The sequence below is a fragment of the Vipera ursinii genome (assembly GCF_947247035.1).
Source record: "Vipera ursinii genome assembly, chromosome: 2".
NCBI classification, from domain to species: Eukaryota; Metazoa; Chordata; class Lepidosauria; order Squamata; family Viperidae; genus Vipera; species Vipera ursinii.
This window is the reverse complement of record NC_139513.1, coordinates 100,944,509-100,965,396: the sequence shown is the minus strand read 5'-3', so window position 1 is coordinate 100,965,396 and position 20,888 is coordinate 100,944,509. Positions and strand designations below refer to the sequence as shown.

General features: G+C 37.8%; 1 protein-coding gene across 1 annotated transcript in view; it reads right to left on the bottom strand.

Annotated features, from left to right (window-relative positions):
- SLIT3 (slit guidance ligand 3) overlaps positions 1–20,888 on the bottom strand; it is a gene marked incomplete at its 3' end in the record, with an annotated part of 545,814 nt that overhangs the window by 19,065 nt on the left and 505,861 nt on the right. Inside the window, exons 31-32 of the mRNA XM_083351312.1 lie at positions 7,556–7,796; positions 3,110–3,240 (exon numbers count right to left, since the gene is read on the bottom strand). Coding sequence (XP_083207438.1) covers positions 3,110–3,240; positions 7,556–7,796 — 372 coding nt within the window. The remainder of the gene's footprint in view (positions 1–3,109; positions 3,241–7,555; positions 7,797–20,888) is intronic.

The following is a 20,888-nucleotide window of genomic DNA, read 5'->3' as shown; positions in this document are numbered from 1 at the left end:
AGGAGCTCCCTGTGTCCGGTCTGCCAACATTATTTGGCTGCAGTTTTTCCTCCCTGAGCACATTTCCCCCCCTTTTGAGGTCGACACTAATCCTCATTCTGCTATAGCCCTTAAACTAATAAAAGATTAGAATGACATTTCCAAAAGGGCATCACATTAGCAGCAGCTTTCGCCATCTCCTCAGATCACATGGTGCAACACACCATTAGTGAACAGGCCATTAATCTTATGGTAATGAAGGGTACAGGAATAATGAGGAGCCTAAATCTTAGTGCCACAGGTAACTTTGTCAGACAAGAGAAGCTGCCTATAATGCTGTGATATCAGAAACAGCCCCTTGTCACCACAGCATTCTACAAGCAACAAAAGAGAACAAGCACCCACTCTGATCAGTCACCGTGTGTGTTGTCTGCAACTAATGAGCCTTCTCCTATGCTCTAATTAATGGCGTAAAACTACTTTAACAGCTCTGCCCATGCTATAATGTGGAATCAATTAGGATTAGCTGCAAAATAAAGAGTCTGTTTCTGTGGCTTTCCCACCAGGCTATCACTAGTGAAAGTAACCAACAAAAACCCTTATAATGGTTAGACATACTTGCTGAGACCTATTGACAGCTCTTTCAGTTCCACTATAGAGTTTGCTGAAGACAATGTACTGCTTAATTAGTCAATGTACCATCTAGCATAGAAAGCATACTCCTGAATTTGATTCTATTCTCTTGCAAACCATGCAGCTCTAAAAGAAACAGATGGCAGTGCCAAACTGAGCTAATTATCCATCCTCCCGATTTTTTGTGTATTAACACGTTTCTCATGAAAGTTGGGGATTCTACAAGCAGTTTCCTGTTTCTCCCTATTTCAACTACAATCCTTTTAAATATTACTATGTAGGGCAAGGAGTTCCCTTTTAAAAAGAAGATGTTTGCGTAGTTTTCTCTAGGGCACCGTATATTTCCAGAACGTTGGGTACAGAAAAAGGCCCACCTGGTTGGTTTGTTATTTTTCAGTGTCTTCACTGATATTATGGGGTACTTTCAAATAAGTTTATTATTCTACAATGTCCTGCTGCATTCGTGAAATGTTATGGGAAGGCTCTATTGTCATTTTCTATTCATAGCCCAGCAAAGTTGTCTTGCTCTTTTTTTACTTTTTTCTTAGCATTTATAAAACTATGCTAAAGATGGAAAACCAGAAGAAGTGCAGAAGGCCTCTGGGTTAGGAACTGCTAGGAACTATTCACCAAAATGTATCCTTTGTGTGGCTGAGAATTTGCCACATATCTGAGTTTCCCACAGCAAACAATTGTAAAAAGTTGGATATGACATACAGTTTTATGATTTGCTTTTCACTGCTGATCCCTTCTCTCCTTCCATGACTGCTATATGATATGTTATATATTTTTACTGTGGAATGAGCCACTCTGGGTTTTGTTCTGTACCAGCCTACTACCGGCCCTGCAGATAAGGCAGGGACAACCCCTTTACAAGAAGGCAAGGGGCTGGAACTAAGCCTGCCAAATTTATTAACATAAAACAGAGCAAAACAAGACACAAACCATGAAACAGGAGCTATTCAAACGGTTGCCTTCAGCAAACCAGCCCTCCCATGCATTCCCCTTTTAAACAGTTCAGGGCGTGGCTTCTCTCTGCCTCCTTCTGAGGTGCCCCATTGCCTTCCTCTGTTTACTCCTGATTGACTGCCTCTTGCGTCGGGCATCCTTGAACAGGGCCAGCTGTGGGTCATCTTCATCCACGCTGTCAGGCTCACACAGCTGGGTCTGCGTCATAACCAGATGGGAGGGGCCTGGCTGAGGGCTCTCATCAGCAAGCTCTCCAACACCCTCAGCAACCTCTCCAACACCCCCCTCCTCCTCCTCTGAATCGTCCGACCCAACTGCCGAACCCACAGGCTGACCCTGAATCACAACAGGTTTCTTTAACAGCCATAGATGGTACAGTGTGCATTTATACCAGTAGAATGGGATATACTTGTTTTTTTTAAAAAAAACCACAAACCAACCAGAAATGAAACAAACCACACACTAGTCTGAACTGGGCTTTTTCCCATTAACCTATTACAAAGAGGTTGCAGAACACGCATAACTCATTCACATGTGTGTAGGAGAAGAATCAATTTGTTTTGGTGAATAGGAACAACACAAAAAGTGCTTGTTTGTAATATTTGATGACCACCAAGTCTGCTTCAAGACAATATTTTTTAATTGTATCTAGTAATAGCTTTGATCCTTTTTTTAAAAAAAATGCATTCATTCTGGATGTAGCTTGGCTTCCTTGTGAAGTCATTTACTACAATTTGCTCTAAAGCCATCTCAGCAGCACACATGCTGTTTATGACAGTAGCAGCAGGCAATCTGGGGAAGGAGCCAGGTGGTGAATTCATGATTTATCAACTGCCTCGTGGCCCCAAAGGAAAGACAATTCAGCCACACAATAGACAAAAAAAACAAGACAATGTGGTACACAATGAAGGGTGTCATAAAAATATCCAGTTTTAAAAACGATTGACATGAACTAGTCTATCTACGGGAAATAGATTTGAATTAACTATTTGGTATAATTTCCTATAAGAATTGCCAAGGGGGAGGCTTTGGTTGCCTCATTGTGTTATGTCTTTCTTTACTGGAGGCTGGGAAGCTCCAGTGCTTTAGCAGATCATGCAATCAAGTGGTTAATTGGGTTAGATGACTTCTGAGATCTTTTCAGTTCTTTGATTCTTGGATTCTATGATGAATTCAGCTGAAAACAATTAGTTTATGAAGCTTTCTTTGAAAACGATGATGAAGAAAGAATCAAAATGTGTCCTGAGAACAAAACTGAGCTTATACAGTAATATGAGATTGGTGAAACAATTAAATGAAGGTCTGTTATTTATTTTTCACTTTGATTACTGAGGATGGTTGGTTGGCTGGCTGGCTGGCTGGCTGGGGATTGTTTTTTCTTGCTAACACTGCATCGTGTTCTGGAATCTAGTAAAAGCAGTTTTCCAAAGCAGAAAACATATACTGTCTAAAATGGTATTAACATTATTAATATAATGCTCAATCATATTGCTTTTTGACTAATTCTAAGTCAGTCAGACAGACTTACCTGTATATAGTTGTAGGTGGAGCATTCACTGTGTCATAGATAAGTCTCACATGCCCTTGATACAATTCTAAAGCCAGGGGATCATTGTCCCCTTTGTATAATAAGATGCCATTGTCCTTATCAGTTGCTACCTTTGAACAGAAGAAAAAGAAAATGATGGTATAAAAGCCGGCAAATATGTACATCCCTACATTGTAACTACATATAGGTTTTTTTTAATGGTTAACTAAGCATTAATCCCAAATTTATCACATTGTTATTCAGCGATGGGAATGGGTCGATATGACGTCCCAAAGAAAATACTCCCTGTATACCACTGAATATTACGATGTAAGTTACAGTTACCATGATGCAACTTATAACTTTCTCCACAGAGTTTTCCTAGTACAAGTGCTCACATTTAGTAAATGGAATACCGACACTTGTTAGTCATGTCAGAAAGATAGTTGGAATACTGGATTGTGGAGTGAGGGTTGTCTCAGATAAATACCCCTCAATTCAGTTTTGAAGAGAGTTATGAGCTTGACATGTTGAGTGACTGCAGCGCAGCAGAGGCTAAGCTGGAAATTCTGACTTTGCTTGTGCTTACCGTACTTTTATAGTTATCTTCTCCACCCCAAAAGCTTGCGCACCAGCTAGCAGAGCTGTTTTAAAAGATGTAACTCAAACATAGTTTTCCGACATATCTCTAGTAACTTTAAAAAAAATCCCCAGTGTTACTTAGGAAAGAATTTCTTCCCCAGCTATAAGAGATTTATAGGCAACATAATACTTTTCTAGGAACCTATTGACACAGACTCCTTATAAAAACAGCTGCCTCACTGAAAGAATTTAGAAGTTTTATACTTTTTATAGCCTGCCCAAAAAAGGAAAGACTAGGTTTGAGTATGTGTGGCGACATATATTACATTAAATCTTATAAAAAATAAGAATAATAAAATAACCCTCTCCCAATATAGATTCTCTTTTTGTGCGCTTTAAAGTCAGTCTAGATTCCTGCTGACTGCCTGAGCAAGTCCCTGTAATTTTCTTGACAAGATTTCAGAAGTGGCTTGTTCTTGCCTGCTTCCTAGCGCTGAGAGAGAGGGACTGGGCCAATGTCATCCAACCTGGGAGCCTAAGGTGAGTCTAGAAGTCACTGTTTTCTGGTTTCCAACCTGACACCATAACCATTATTCCAAATTGGCTCCAAGAAAGTTATTAGGGTTGACGGTTCAGTGAAAATAAGTTATTTTCAGAGTTCTTTGACAGTAAATGCCATGAGGACGGGGACACAAATTGAGAGGGCCACTTGCCATCTCATCCATGTTCCTTTAACTTCAGATATACAGTAGGAGGACTTTAAAATGCCTTCCAGCGATGTTACCATAGGATGGGTACATACAATTTTGGGAAGATTGTGTCTATAGGGCTGAAAGGGACTGAATGTGAACAAGTGTTGTGCATGTTTTGAAAATGATTTGGACTTTATAAGAACACAAAACCTCTATGCTATTTTTCAATCTTTTTCTGTGTGATCCTGAGCATAGAGGCCTCTACTTTAAGGAATCAACACCCTCCCCCCTCCCGTGCAAACTTTGTGTGGCAAAGTCTATACTCACAACACGGGTAAAGACAGGATTTATTTTTGTGTGGGGACTCTCAAGTGTTAAATCATGAGTTCAACCATTCTGTTAAATCTCTACAAAAGAGAAGGCCACCATTTTGGCCCTTAATAAACCCTAAATTCTACCCTCCTCCCACAAAAGGACTTTTCTTTTTATTCTATTTATTCTATCCATACGAAGGACCACTGGAGAGTAAAAAGATGCTGGCATGATTCACATGATTCTGGGACACACCTTTTCCCTCCGTGTTTTAAGAGTGCAAGTGACTAATTTAAGTTAAACACACATATTTAAGGATCTGGGTATTTTTAAAGCTTTTTTGTACAACCCACTTACCCACTTTTTTGTACAACCCACTTACACCCACTTGCTTTTAAAGAAAGGCCTTGAAATTAGAACCTGTACTTCTACCAACAATATATACTAATTTCAATTATATCTATCCTCTATATCAGGGCTTTTCAACTGGTGGTACGCATACCACTTGTGGTACATTAGCACGTGACAGATGGTACGCAGCCCTGCCCAGCCAAGTGCAGTGGAGGAGGGAACGAGCCAGTGCAGGCAAGGACTTATTGTGAGAGAGTCCTCCGGAGCTGCAGGCTCACTTCTGGCTCACACCCCACCCCTTGAGAAAGGAGGAAGAGGGGGGCAGAGACAGAGAGGCTATAAAAGGAGGTAGTTTGGGCAGGAGAGGGAGAGAGAAAAAATGAAGCAGACTTGGGAGAAGGTGGAGTCAGCTCTAGCTGCAGCAAAGGGAAAGAAGAAGGAGGACAGTGGGGGGACAGGAGAGGAGAGGAGATCAAACAGGCTGGTCATGAGCTGATCAACAACTTCTGTGGCAGCCACCTGTGCTGGCAGCAACAATCAGGCAAGGAACACAGCGGGGGAGGGGTTGCCCTCCACAAGGAATGAAGAAAGGCAGCAATGAAGAAAGGCAGCATTGGATGGAGGTGAGGCACAGAGGGAGGGAGATGGAGAGCTTATGTGCTTTTGTGACTTTGAAGTTCTGGGATTTGTGCAATGTGGGCTTTGTGTTCTTAAGGAATGTTTGGCAATTTCTATTTGGCTGATGGCTGATGTCTTGTGTTAGCTTCTATTGCTTTGCTATTGTTAGCTGTAAGTTTTGCTGCAAGAAATTTTGAAGTATTTTTCTCCTGAATGGTTTTTGCCTGTAGCATTCCTTTTACCTATGAATGGAGCCATTTGGGGTAGTTAATTCTTAAAGGAGAATGCACCTTTTTAAGCTAGTTCCCTCAACAGCTTGTCTTTTCTGTCTCTGGAGGCTTTTTCTTGTTTGATGAATATACGGAACAGGGAAAATATGGGGGGAGGGGTCAAATTCTTCCTTCAGAAGGAGATGAGAATGAGAAAGAGGGAGGCAGGGAGGGAAGGAAGGAGGGAAGGAAGTCCCGCCTTAGCACTTGGCCACCAGCAGCCCTGCCATTGACTTTGCTTGTCAAAAGTTTGCAAAAGGGGATCACATGATCCTGGGACACTGTGACCATCATAAATATGAATCAGTTGCCAAACATCCAAATATAATCACATGACCCTGGGCATGCTGCAATGGCCATAAGTGTGAAAAATAGTCATAAGTCATTTAGTGCAATTGCAACTTTGAACAGGTTTTTTTTTAGTCATCAAGTTTTTGACACCTTGCTAGGTGGTACTCAAATATTGCTATATCCTAAAAGTAGTACAATCAGTGAAAAGGTTGAAAAGCCCAGCTCCATATCAGTGGTTCCCAACCTTTTCTATACCCCGCAGCCCTAGAACGCTTCTGATATATACTCGCACCCCTTACAAAAGTTTGAAATAACGGCAACATATTATGTATATACACTATAATTTTGAAAACCCAAGTTTTTGCACCCCCTGGAATATCATCTCACACCCCCAGGGGAACCCCTGCTCTATATAATACTATATAAATGTTATAAAAATCACATTAAAAAAAGTTTTTCCGAACTTGTAAGCTGAAAGTAGCTTTTTATTTATCAGCTTTTATTTCCTTAGGAAAGATTTCTGAATCCTGTTTCAAGATATGCTTACTTAAAACTATTTTTTTAAAATATGAGTGGCAATTAACTACCAGATGGAGAAGCAATGTTTTAACTGGGAAATAAGCTTTGAGAACACCATCTGTGTGAAATTCATGTAGTAAACAAGTCTGGCTTTCATATTATCATCCAAAATACATTTTTATCAGAGTTCTTTTCTGAAATAAATCTAAAACGTGAGCTATGTAAACTATGCCCTGAGCTCATAACTCATGTGACATATTTTACCCTTTCATACATGCAGAACTAGACAAAAGTGTAAAACAAAGTCTTTAAAAAAGCTAAATAAGATCATTTGTCTACTTTCTGTATTTTGGAGAAAAGTCTGTGATGAAACAAAAAATAGATCTCTTACACTAAGAGTTGTACAGACTTCATTGTAAAATGGAGCAGATTGATTTAATAAGTTGCTAAAAATATCAGTTATTACAGGTGATTTATCTTTTTTTCCCAGCAAAGTGAAGTCTATAACTGTCCTTTGATCAAGGACTGTATGTGGCTTTGGATGGCATACCAGAAGCTGTAATTAGAATAAATAACTTAATCTTATGCAATTAATATGGTCACTTCCAACATATTTAATAATGTTATCTTTTGGTTACATTACAAAATACAATCCTGCAATATTTAGGATTTGGGGGACTGCATGAAACCCTAAGGGTTTAGGTTGTGTACATCTTTCTAATGTATTTATTTGGGTTGCACACTAGGGATGAATTTAATGCTTTCATTGACCTTTGTTGAGGAAAGTTTATAATATTATCTGCAAAACTTACTTGAAGCGAGATGTTTGCTTGAGGACGGATTTTGGCTGGTGGAAGCTCAACGTAGGAATCCTTCCCAACAAAATTGACGGTAATGAGTTTCTCACACTTCTGGCCAGCAAAACCTGCCAGGCAACGGCAGACTGGTTCCTGCTGCACAACAATACATTGTGCTCCATTTTGGCATTCATAATAATCACAAGGACTGGTTTGGAGGAGAACCATGGGTGGTGGATTTTCACAGAAGAGTCCACTTGAAAAATAGAAAATGGTCAATGTTAACTTGAGGCTCAAAAGCATTAAACAGAAGTTTAATGATGAGTGGTTTATATAAATATCTTTTGCTGAGGATACTTCAAGTTTACAAATATTGGTCCAAACTTTAATATTTCCGATGAATATTTCAATATTTTAGGGGATCCTAAGAACATCTGCATATGGAACAGCTATATCACAATAGACACCACCTGATTTTGAAGAAAATACTTTGTACTAATAAAGAAATGTTCTAGGGGAAAACCATATCTTTATTTATTCATTCAATGCCAAGCGCCAGGGAAATCAGAAGGTCTAGGCAGTTCAAATGAGTATAAAGATTTATTGCAAGCTTAAGCTCCCAACAATAATCTGAACTATTGACAGTTAAAGCAAATTGGTGGTAGATAAGAGTCAAAAGAATTCAAGGTGGGCCAGACTTAGATCTCTTGTGGGAAAGAAGGGACTCATGACTGATGGTACATTTGAGCCCTTCTGTCGGGCTCAGCCTGGTCATCTCCTACATTCAATTTCTATAGCCATCCATCTCAATCAAGTTGTCAAAGTTTCGGCTGATGATCCCAATGAAGTAACCACACCTGAGACATTATGATCTCTAATGCAAAACTTTATTGAGCACAGCATACTGGCACTAATGAATGGAAAACCAGCTCTGACAATATGGCACCAGAAAGATAGTCAAAAGAGTAAATCTTTCCTTTCCCTCTCTGACATTTCAAGTCACATTGTCCAACTAATCCTCAGGCCATTATTATGACAAGAAAGTTTCTGCTTGCCATAACATCTCTTCTGTGACCTTGCTTCCCAATGGATAGAAACCACTTGTGCATTCCATACATTCCCCTCCCCCCCCACGAACTGTTGGAAAGCTAGAAGTGGCATGGCTGTCCTAGTGCAAGCAATCTTCATAGCTTGACACAAGTAATTCTGGGTGGCATATAATCATACTGTAGGGATAACAATTCATTTAATATGAAAACAATCCTAATAATAATAATAATAATAATAATAATAAAAATCATTTAAGGGAACATTACATATTAATAATTTCTTCTATATTAAGCATCCTCCAATTCTCCTGCTTTCTTTTCAGTGGAAAACTTTCCATTCAGTTATACGTCTTGACCAAACCAGAAAGGACAAAAATTGGTCTTCCAAAATAATGGTTACATTAAACAATATATCTTGAGTATTTGACTGTGAAACATTCAGTTAAGATAGAGCAGTCTCCCTTTCAGATATATTGTAACTCTTTAAACCAGCTATATTGCCATTATTCCCACTGTATCTGGAGGGCATCAGGATAGAGAAAGTTTGAATGAATGTGAAAAATTAAATTAATTAAATTAAATTAATTAATTAAATTAAATTAATCTTTCAAAACTAAACTATGTATTTTGAAAAGTTTCTTTAAAAATAAGACTGTCTGGAAATAAAGTAAAGTAAAACTTGTGTGGAATGTTTTAATTTTTCAATGAAAGCATACAGCTCTCTCTTATCACCAGTGCTTTTTTTTGTAAAAGAAAAAGGTGCCGGAACTCACACATGTTATACAACCCGCCTTGCCTACCCTACAAGGTTCCATCCAAAAAAGGTGCCGGAACTCCGTTTTGAGCGTTCTATGACAAAAAAAGCCCTGCTTATCACTGTTTCTTAAACACATGCTATGCAGTTACCACACTTGTGTACTTTAGAAATACAACTCATTTTTAATTTGGTTTTTTTTTGTCTTTCATTTTTCCTTTATTCTGATCAAAAACTGATCAACGTCAAACGTGAATCTGAGTCTTTTTTTTTTCAGTGGCATCTGACCTTTTTATATTCAAGAAGAAATGACTACAGCCAGAAATCTGAGTTAGACTAGAAATGTCGCATGGGATGAGAGGGTCTTAATCAGTCAGTGTTTGCCATCGTTCCAAAGCGATTCCCTACATTATATTTTCAAGAGAAAAAAGTTCTAATTTTAACTTTCAAGAAAAGGTATGATATACGTATGCCTCCATTATGTTTGAATGTGTTTTGGAAAAATTGTCAAGAAGACAGAGAGGTTGTAGACTTTAAGCTCTTTCCCCAAACTTATCTTCTGGATCTGTCTTCTCTCTCTCATTTATATCTTTCAAAATATCAACAATTCAATAATAGCAGCAAAATATGCTTTAATGCCTCTGCCCTCATTTTGAATTAAGCTGCCATTTGCCTATTATTGAATTGGCAGAAAAGTTAAAACAATATAAAACTTGCTGCTACCGTAGCTTTCCCCTCTCCTGCCTCAATTTTCTTTGTTCCAAGTCACCATCAAATAGTGCCTTCCTAATTATTGGATCCATTTAGTTCAATGAAAACTCCTTGGGAATACAAGTGTTATTAGAAGCTGGCACATCACTTTGAAGCATTCCAGTTTCCTCTTTGTAAAATGTGTGTAAATGCAGGTCTGGCAGGAAACTTGGAGCAACTAAGGGAATCTCTGCAGATAAAGGGATGTGTGCTAGGTGCCACACATAGAATATGGATAATCAACCATGATTCACAAAGTAAAATGGCTGAAGTCATCCAAGATATATGGAAAAAATTGACATTCTAGGATATATGTGACGATGTATGTACTTCTAGAACAGCGGTCCCCAATCTTTCCAGCTCTGTGGACCAGCAGCAGCAGCAGTGGTGGGAGAGGAGGGAGAGGCCATGTTTTAGCCCATGCACCTACCGCTTGAGCAAATGGAACTTTGCATGCGTGCTCATTTGCTGCTTGCATGGCTCAGTTCTCAATGGGCTGAAGGTTGGGGACCTCTGTTGTAGAGTAGATTTTAGAATAATATTTACACTGTTTCATTCTTTTTTGCCTTAATTGCTTTTCCAAGTAGTTTTCTAGTCACTGGTAGGCCAGTGGTGGACACTACAATAAAAATACACTATTGCTAGATGTAATATTTGCAAAGAACTACTGTGTTCATTTATGAACAAGTTACCTGATTGTTCTTATTGTAAATTAATATTCTGAGCTCATCCAGTTTTCAAATCCTCCAAATGGAGCACATTAATCAGTCAATGATAAAGTTTGAGAAGTACATTTTTTCCCGCCTCCCTCCTTTTGTAGAGAAATCCATCAATATCATATGGCCTATGTTTTTTACTAAGTTTTCAAACAAAAAATTTCCAAAATAAGCCAATCAACTGAGCAAGCATATCATTACAGATAGTCCTCAATTTACACCAGTCAATTAGCAACTGTTCGAAGTTACGACAGATTTATCATAAAATGAGAAGACTCAGTACTTCTGAATCAGATTCAAAGTTCTGATGGCCATTTGGGGAACATGGCAACCAGCCCGCATTTATAGTTGTTTGCAATGTCCCATGGTCATGTGATCATGATTTATGTGTTTTTTTAATAGGAAACTGGTATTTAGTTTTGGTTTGGGGGGAAAAATGTCCATGCACACAATAGGTTTGCTTAATGACTCTGCATTCGCTTAATGACCATGGGTTTTCTTAACAACTGTTGCAAAAAATAAAATTGGGTCAGTCACACGATGACCCACTTAATGACCAGTACAATTTACAACCATAATTCCAGGCTCAATTATTGTCCAATTATGTAATTTGGAACCATTACAAGTTGGGAATGATTAACACAATGAAAGTCACACCATTTCATTTGAAAGATACAAAGCACATGTATTTGCCAGTGAGGCATTTCATTGTGAAAAGAAAATAGGAGTATAAACCAACTATCAGCAACTGGGAGAAAGCAGTGTAGTAATCTATTTATGAGGCAACAGTATCATGGATAATTATGGCCAGGTCTGAGTAGCACAGATTTTATCAGCCTATTATATATAATAGTGTCTCCATACTATATTATGAAACTGCACCATTGCTAATGCTAACGTGCAAAACATAATTAGAACTACCAGCTTTCAAAGCTGAAGGCTTTAATCTGAAACCAGATCCATTGCAAACATAAATCAAATGAACAAAAGATCCATACATTCTGTATTAAAATTCAGTCCTATTAATAGTACAGGCAAAGGTAGTTAGAGACAACCCTGAATAAATCCCAAGAACCCCAATAGCAATTCTGGCATGTTCAATGCTGTCATAGATTAATATACCATTTTCTTCAAGTCTGTGTAAAATCAAATTCAAAACTGTTTTTCAACACTTCGTACCTTTTGCAACTCGGCTATCTTCTCTTGCACTGCACAGACCTGCTCCAAAAGTTGCCTGAGACAGTTACTGCATGGAGTCCTAACATAAAGTGTAGCTAATGCTCACTGAGGCCTATCGCTGCCAGGTTTTGGATAGTCTGTTTTTCAAAGCTTTGTTGCTGCCAGTTTTTGATTCAGTCAGATTCTTCGAGTGGATACAATTTACAGTTCTCAGTAGGAGTACTCCTATAGCAGGTTGCATTTAATTTACTGATCAAGCATTAGCCGCATAAAGTCAATCTACAAAAAATGTTCTGAAAAGCCAGGGCAATCTGACCCTGATTCCAAACCTCAATACCAATCATGAAAATGATGTTTTAGTAGTGAACGAGTGGGTAGGGAAAACTTCTCCAACTTGGTGACTTCTGGATATCTTGGACTTTTAACTTCTCCAATCATGGGAAATCATCAGGTTGGGAAACGTTAAGAAAGTGAAATGCCAGAAGATTCTTCGTCCCAGTTTTGTATAGCTTGTTATATCTGCTGGAATTTGTGGTGGTCAACATAGACCAATCACCTAGTGTCTTGTTAGCTAATAGAGTTCATTTTATAAGGACTATGCAGGAAGCATACAGGAAGCAAAAGTCAGGTTTAAGCTATCTATACTCTGTTTATTTTGTTTTTAATATGTCATTGAAAATCCTTGACTTTAAATCTTATTACATTTTGTATCTTTACCTCTATCTCTATCTTAAATATAACAATAACTTTGCTATCTGGTTTGCCCAACCAGGAAACTTCATTACATACCGATCAATAGACCTGCAATTGATTTACTATTAAACTACATGTTCCTTTGAAAGCTTTTCTTTTCTTTTTTTCAAGCCCCAAAGGGAGGTTTTAAAAGTGAGTAAATACTTGTTTGCCAGATGACTGTAACAGCCCAATCCTGAACATGTAAATGAATTTTGTGCTTTCACTGTTAACTACTCCTCAGAAACTATATATAGAATTGAGACCTGAACATTTACAGAACAACTCCAAAAAACTGCTATGGGGAAAAAATGGCTTTAGCTACAAATTTCTATAGTTTTAGTAACCCTACATTTCCCCTCCCCATGTCCCTCTGTGTTGTCTTATTTTCCAGACATGGAAAAACAAGGGAAGTTTTTAAAAAGATCTCTGAATTCAGGAGGATTCAATCTCAAATTGGTATGCCAAAGGACATCAATGGACAGATTCAAAAGTGACTGATTAAAAGTAGATCCAATAAAGAGGGAAGGAATATACTAAAATACTGTGATGAAGAAACTCTAACATCCAATTCCTGGGAGGGATGCATGAAGAACTTTGGGAGTGTATGCCAGAAGTAAGTATGGCAGGAGTATATATTCCCAGTAGGATTAATCAAGGCACAAAGGTCATCCCAGCTGTCCAGTTAAAGGAAGCATGCATCTATCTTCATTAGAGTTTGGGAAATAGAATATAATAGAGCTGGAAGGGACCTTAGAGGTGTTCTAGTCCAGCCCCCTGCTCAAGCAGGAGAACCTGTACCACAGGTCTGCAACCCGCGGCTCCGGAGCCGCATGCGGCTCTTTCAGCCATCTCCTGCGGCTCCCAGTCCTCTGCCATGTGCAGTAAAAAAAAAAAAGTGGGACTAAAAAAGTTCAACCAATCAATTCAAATATGCAGAGTAGGTGCATATCTCGCCTTGGCTCCACTCTTCAGTCAAACCCTGTTCTGCGCATGCGCGCATGTACGTGCATGCGCACACAGTTTTTGTGGCTCCCAGTTTTTCCTTTTGTGGGGGAACCGGTTCCGAGTGGCTCTTTCACTGTTTCAGGTTGCTGACCCCTGGCCTATACCATCTCAGACAGATGATTTTCCAGTCTCTTTTTGAAAATTTCCAGTGATGGAGCACCCATGATTTCTGGGGGTAAGCTGTTCCACTGGTTAATTGTCCTCATTGTTAGGAAAGATCTTATAGTTATATAAGAAAATACCAGAGGTGGATGATCATCTTACTGACAATGGCAAAGACATCAATTCATATTAAGTGGCAGAAGCAATGGTAAACCACCCCTGTATTTTTACTAGGACAACCACATGGACCAAAACTATAAAATGACTAATGACATAGTGCTGGGTGAGGGGTCCTTCAGGTTACATAGCACTCAACATGCTACCAAAGAAGAGTTGAGGATTTTTCAGAGTATGAATCATGTGTATAACAAGGCTTGATTAAAGCTTTTAGGAGTTGTTGATGTTGTTGTTGATGTTATCATACATGAAAAGAAAATCTGGAACAGTAAAAACAGAACTGCAATGGGAACATTGACCTGTAAGAAACCTGAACATGGGAATCCAAAGGAATTTTTTCAAGAGGCAGCTGGACGTTCTTGTTTTTCTTTGAAGACATTTTGCTTCTCATCCAAGAAGCTTCTTCAGCTCTTGGATGAGAAGCAAAATGTCTTCAAAGAAAAACAAGAAAGTCCAGCTGCCTCCTGAAAAAGCACCTTTGGGACAACCATGACCTGGAAGACTGAGAATCTCCATAGACAGTGAACATGGGAAAGTGTAAAACAATGAAAGATGAAATGAAATGACTACAAATTTACATCTTAGGCATCAGTGAATTATGATGGGCTAGAATTGGGCATATTCAGAAGATCACACTGTTTATTATTCAGGACATGAAAAACAAAAAAGGAATTGAAGGAATTGTAAATTAGGAAGAGTATTTCAAGAATAGTATTTGGCCACAGGGCAATAAATGACTGGATAATATCAATTAGACTTTGCAGGCAACTTTTTAATATGATTATCATCCAAGTTTGTGCTTCAGCCATTGATGCAGAAGAAAAGTGCTTGGTAGGAAATTAAGTGGGAGAACAACTTATCAATTTCTACCACTCCGATGATTTCTTCATTGCTAACACTGTCTTTAAGCAACAAAAAGGGTGCCTCTATGCATGGACATTACTAGATGGAGTACACAGAAATCAATTTTGCTACATTATTGCTTAAAGGAGATGAAAGCTCTCAGTTATACATTAAAGACATAGCTAGCCATGTCAGTGGAAAAGATCACAAACTGCTCATTTGCAAGTTCTACATTTAGCTATAGCAGCAGAAGAAAGCCAATCAATTTCTATGATATAATCCTAAGCACATATCCATTGGTTTCATGGAGATCAACAGGAATCACTTTGAAGTCCTATAATGCATTAATAGAGAACTAGAGCTACTGTGGAATGTACTTAAAGAAATTGTGAAGGGTGCATGTGAAACCTGATTGTCAAAAATCACCAAAAGAAGAAAGCAAAACGGATGTCAGAATAAATTACGTAAATTGCCAAGAGAAGAGAAGCCAAGCCCACTAAATACAAAAATCTTAGCAAGGAACTTAATAAAGAATTTCAGAGAGCTGTTAGAAGAGAGAAGATGCAGTACTACAACAACTGTAAAGACACTGATGATGGGAACAGACATGGAAAAACAAGGAAAGTTTTTTAGAAGATCTCTGAACTCAGGAAGCTCCATTCTCAAATTGGTATGCCAAAAGTTATCAATGGATAGATTCAAAGAAGATCAAATAAAGATGAAAAGAACATACTGAAATTTATTTTATTTTATTGTTATTACATTTATATCCCGCCCTTCTCCGAAGACTCAGGGTGGCTTACAAGCTTAGCAGTAGCTGTGATGAAGAAATGCCAACATCCACATTATTTTAGAAGATACTCTAAGAAGAGATTCCCAATTTACAATAATTTATTGTATTTACAGGAATTGAACTCAGAACAGCACTCCAGTTATTACAGAATTGGAAAGCTTCAAGAACTGATGGAATACCCACAGAAATATGGCAAGAGTCAGTAAGGGTTAACTAAGCAATATAAGAAAATCTGGGCAACAACATAGTGGCCGACAGATTGGAATAAATCAATCTGTATTTCATTATCAAAAAAAGAAAAAAGAAAAAAAATGAGGACTTCAGAGAGTGCAAACGATCGCATTGTAATCCATAATTTCACAAATAATTTCACAAAATAATGCTTAGGATCTTCCAGCCTAATGCCCTATATGGAACAGAATTGCCAGATGTTAAAGTTGATTTTAGAAAAAGCTGAGGAACACAAGATATTGTCATTAATGCACACTATATAATTGAGAAAGCCAAAGAATACAAAAATGAAGTTAGTATGTGCTTTACTGATTACACAGAGGCCTTTGATTATGTTGCTCTTGCCAAGCTATGGAATGTGCTTAGAAAGATGGGAATCTCAGAAGATCTCATTATCTATGTAAGAAACATATATACGGATCAGGAAGCCATAGTACAGACAGAACATGGAGAAACAGACTGGCTCCAATTTGGCAAAGGAGTGAGGCAATGGTATATACTCTCCCTTTATTTATTCATCCTATATGCTGAATATATATTAAAGAATTGGAGGAAGAAACATCAGTAACCTGCAGTATGCTGTCTACTCTTTTTTGATAGTTGAAAATGCTAAGGATCTGTGAGCCTTACTAAAAAATGTCAAGGAACAAAGTGAAAAAATGGGACTAAAATTAAATATAAAGAAGAGCAAACTAACAACAGGTACAACAATCAACCTTAGTACTGACAATGAAGATATCAAAGTGATAGATACTGCCTGCCTTTTAAGGGCAACCATAACCAGCAGTCAAGAAATATGCTACAGCCCAGCAGTTGTTAAAGTGCTATGAAAGCTTTGGAAAAGATATTCAGATACTGGGATTTAGGTATACCCATAAAAATCATAATAGTGCAAACCACGGCACTACCGGTGATGCTCTATGAAAGTTGGACTCCGAAGAAACAGGATAGGAAGAATCCTGATACTTTTAAAATCTGGTGTTTGAGAAATCTTCTGAGAATATCATAGATAGCCAAGAAAACAAGCAAAAGTGTCATCAAAGAAATCAATGCAGAACTTTCACTTGGGTCACAATGACCAGATTCAAATTATCTTATCTTGGACATATTATACAAAGACCTAACTCTCTGGAAAAAAGCTCCAAATTCTGGAAAAGGTGGAAAGAAAAAAGGAGAATCTGCAGCAAGATGGATGGACTCATTTACAGTAGTGATTGTGATGAGTGCACTTTTGGAAGAGCTGTCTTAAGGACAATTCATCATGGAGCAAATCTATGTGACCACTAACAGTCAACATGTCATCAGTCGATGATGATGATGATGATATTATTAAGCTTATCCAATGTGAAGGCTGGTTTTACAAATCTAGGTTTCATTTACAAATATCATAAAAATTTGTTGAGAGGCACTTTTCGTACTTTCAACAGAAAGAATTTCAATCTGATATCTGTTTGTCAGCTTGACTGGAAAACTTATAGCTACAGATTTGAGTTATATACTGTGCAATATGCTATGTTTACTTAAATGATTGCTGCTCAGATACTTTGTTTGCTTGCTCAATATCTCAATGGGGAAAGTTTTGAAATAGCTACCCAAGACAAATAAAATATTATGAGAGTTTAGCATGCATAATGTATGGGGTTTTTTTGCCAGTGACATCTATTACTAAAAACAGTGGATTACTAAAGAAAAAGGCATGGTTTCCAGCAGTTCTTGAATTTCAGAAACAGTTCATTAAACACACGCACACAGAGAGACAGATAGAATAAATGCTTGAAAAGGAGAGGACAAAGATAATAATTATTTGAAAAAGTGTCTAGATTAATAAAATAAATATCCCTAGATTGTCTGCACAGTAGCTATCAATAACAAATGAAAGTAGTATTGATCTGGGAAGCATAAACTGAGACCTACTAAAGTATGATTTAAGTGAAAATATAGTAATAGTCTTGCATGACAGTTCTATAAACTTAGCTCCCAATTCCTTAATCTTTACTCTTCTTTAACACCAGGATATTTCCATAGTGAGGATTCTCCAAGTTAGAGGGAACATTAGATATGTTCATCTCAAGTTTCCATTCACATGCCTACCAATCTCTTTCTTTCATTGACCTTTAGGTTATCCCTACACTCTTTTACAAATGAATTATACCTGATTTTATATGTACAGATGCCGTAGAACTCAACTCTGTGCTACAGGAGGGGACAGTAAAATTCAGAAGGCCAGCTTTAGGAAAATATAATTATTAGAAGCATTTTATTAGTAGCATTTTAATCTTTGGTTTAAACATCTATATCTAAAGAGTAATTAATTGCTTATTGATATCTCGCTATCTAGCACTTTCTGAAGAAATTAAGCTTATCCTATGGTATCTTCGGAAGGAACGCGGTGGCTCAGTGGGTTAGGACGCTCAGCTTGTCGATCAGAAGGTCAGCAGTTTGGCGGGTCGAATCCCGAGTGCTGCGTAGCAGAGTGAGCACCTGTTACTTGTCCCAGCTTCTGCCAACCTAGCAGTTCGAAAACACGTAAAAATGCAAGTAGAAAAATAGGGACCACTACGGTGGGAAGGTAACAGCATTCCATGCACCTTTGGCATCTAGTCATGCCGGCCACATGACCACGGAGACATCCTCGGACAAGCCGCTGGCTCTTCAGCTTTGAAATGGAGATGAGCACCGGCCCCTAGAGTTGGAAACGACTAGCACGCATGTGCGGGGGAACCTTTACCTTTACCTATGGTATCTTCAATATAGCTTTTCCTTGAGCTAATTGAAGCTGAAAAACTGCAATTTGTCTAAAGGGGGTCAACCTATTCTCCAAAGAACCTGAAGGTAGGACAAGAAAGCAAGAAACTAATCAAGGAGAGAACCAACCTAGAAATAAGGAGACATTTCCTGACAGTGAGAATAATTAATCATTGGAATGACTTGCCTTCAGAAATTGGTGCTCCATCACTGGAGGTTTTTAAGAAGAGATTGGACAACTATTTGTCTGAAATGGTATAGGATCTCCTCCTTGAGCAGGAGGTTGGACTAGAAGACCTCCAAGATCCTTTCCAGCTCTGTACTTCTGTTAAAGCATCTAGTGAACAGATGTCTGGCCTGATATAGGAATTTACATCTTTTTTTTATGAATTAACATGTTAACTTACATTTCTATTTAACTTTTGATGGATTGATTGATTGATTGATTGATTGATTGCAATGGCAGAAGCATTCTATGTGAATTTGGAGTCAAAGAACAAAATAGAAATAGGAAGGAAGCAATTTCACAGCTTACCGAATACAAAATAATAAGTATTGTATGTAAGCTGAGGAGATGTAAATATTTCTTCACATTTGTGCTATATATTAATTCTGTAGATTAAATCTAAACTAGTCTGTTCTGTTGCTTTTGTTCCTTCTATATTTTGGGAGGATCATATTTCTTTTCTGTATTTGCTAACTCAAGGATGGCCGTGTACTATCCTTCCCATGCCAGGGCCCTTGTTTTTGATACATATTATGTTCCTGTTACAAGGAAACTTTGTTCTTTAAACATCTGTTCCTGGCAGATTATTTTTAAGAATGGCAAATTTTCCAGGAACAATACGCCACCAGAAAACAGGAGTTTTTAGGAACATTGGCAAGTCTTACAAATATATCTATCTTTTTCCTTTGCAGTCGGGATAAAGTAAACAGAAGATAGAAGGGGAAAAAAAAGAATAGACGTGACCAATAAAGAAGTATATTTGTAGCTCAGGGCTGAAACGAGTGTTCCTTGGTGTTGTCTGAGATTGCTTGTTTTCTTGCAGATGTTTCATTACCCAAACTAGGTAACATCATCAGTACTAGTCACTACCACTGATGACGTTTTATTTATTTTTATTTATTTTTTTTTAATTCCATTTATATCCAGCCCTTCTCCAAAGACTCAGGGCAGCTTACAAGCTTAGCAGTAGCCTTCATTCTATGTAAATGCCTGCTTATTAGGGCTTTCACATACACACACCCCAAGCGGCATTATTATGTAAGAAAACAACCAAGCTCAGACAGCACCAAGGAACCCTCAGAATAGACATGACAGATGAAAGTCTAGTTCTTTGCTTGTATTTTATAATGATCAAAACTTTAAAATCAAGCCTTATAACACTGTAAGAATCAATATTTCTTCTTCAAAATGCCAAACACACTGATGTAATAGAAGTAAGTCATAAGCAACAAACAAACAGAAAAGAAGAAAAAAAATTCTGAGGAAACATGGATTCCCCGTGATCAGGAGAAAAGTCCCAAATGCTTCTATATCTTTTTAGATTTTGTTATTTTTGATTGTTTCTTTCCTTCCAGATGCTATTGCTCTCTTGCTGTGTGAATCTGTTCCAAGCACAGAAAATACCTTCCTGAAGAAAAGCAATAACTAGGCAATCCACTTCCTGAGGCAATGATTATTGAAACCATTTGGAGGAATAGCTTATCTTTGACATTCAGTGAGATTTTTCACATAGTGGGCTGATTGGCAGCTGTCAGACTTAAACTTCAGAATGTTAAGTAATACCAAAGAGATTATATATATATCTTTTTTTATTGAAAAGTTTTAAAATACAATTTTCCTTTAAGAATCCCCCCTTCCCCCTCCCTCCTCCCCCCTCCCTACCTCCCCCCCTCCCCTCCTCCCCCCCCCGACTTCCCAGAGCTAAATACAAGGTATATATATAAAAAGCAATCATAAACAATCATATACTAACAATTATAAACTCTAAAATCCATCACTCTCTAGCTTATATAGGATAAAACAAACCTTAATAATATTGAATATCTCTCTAGCTTATATAGGATAAAACAAACCTTAGTAGTATTAAATATATATAATAATAATAATAATAATAATATAGAAAAAGAAACAAAGAAAGAAGACTTATTCAAATATGAAACTTCTTAACCCTATACTTATTCTGGATAAACTCAAGCCATTTTCTCCCTTCCATAATATAACGTTCTTGCAAGTAATCTTTCTCCAACTTTTAGGCTAATAATT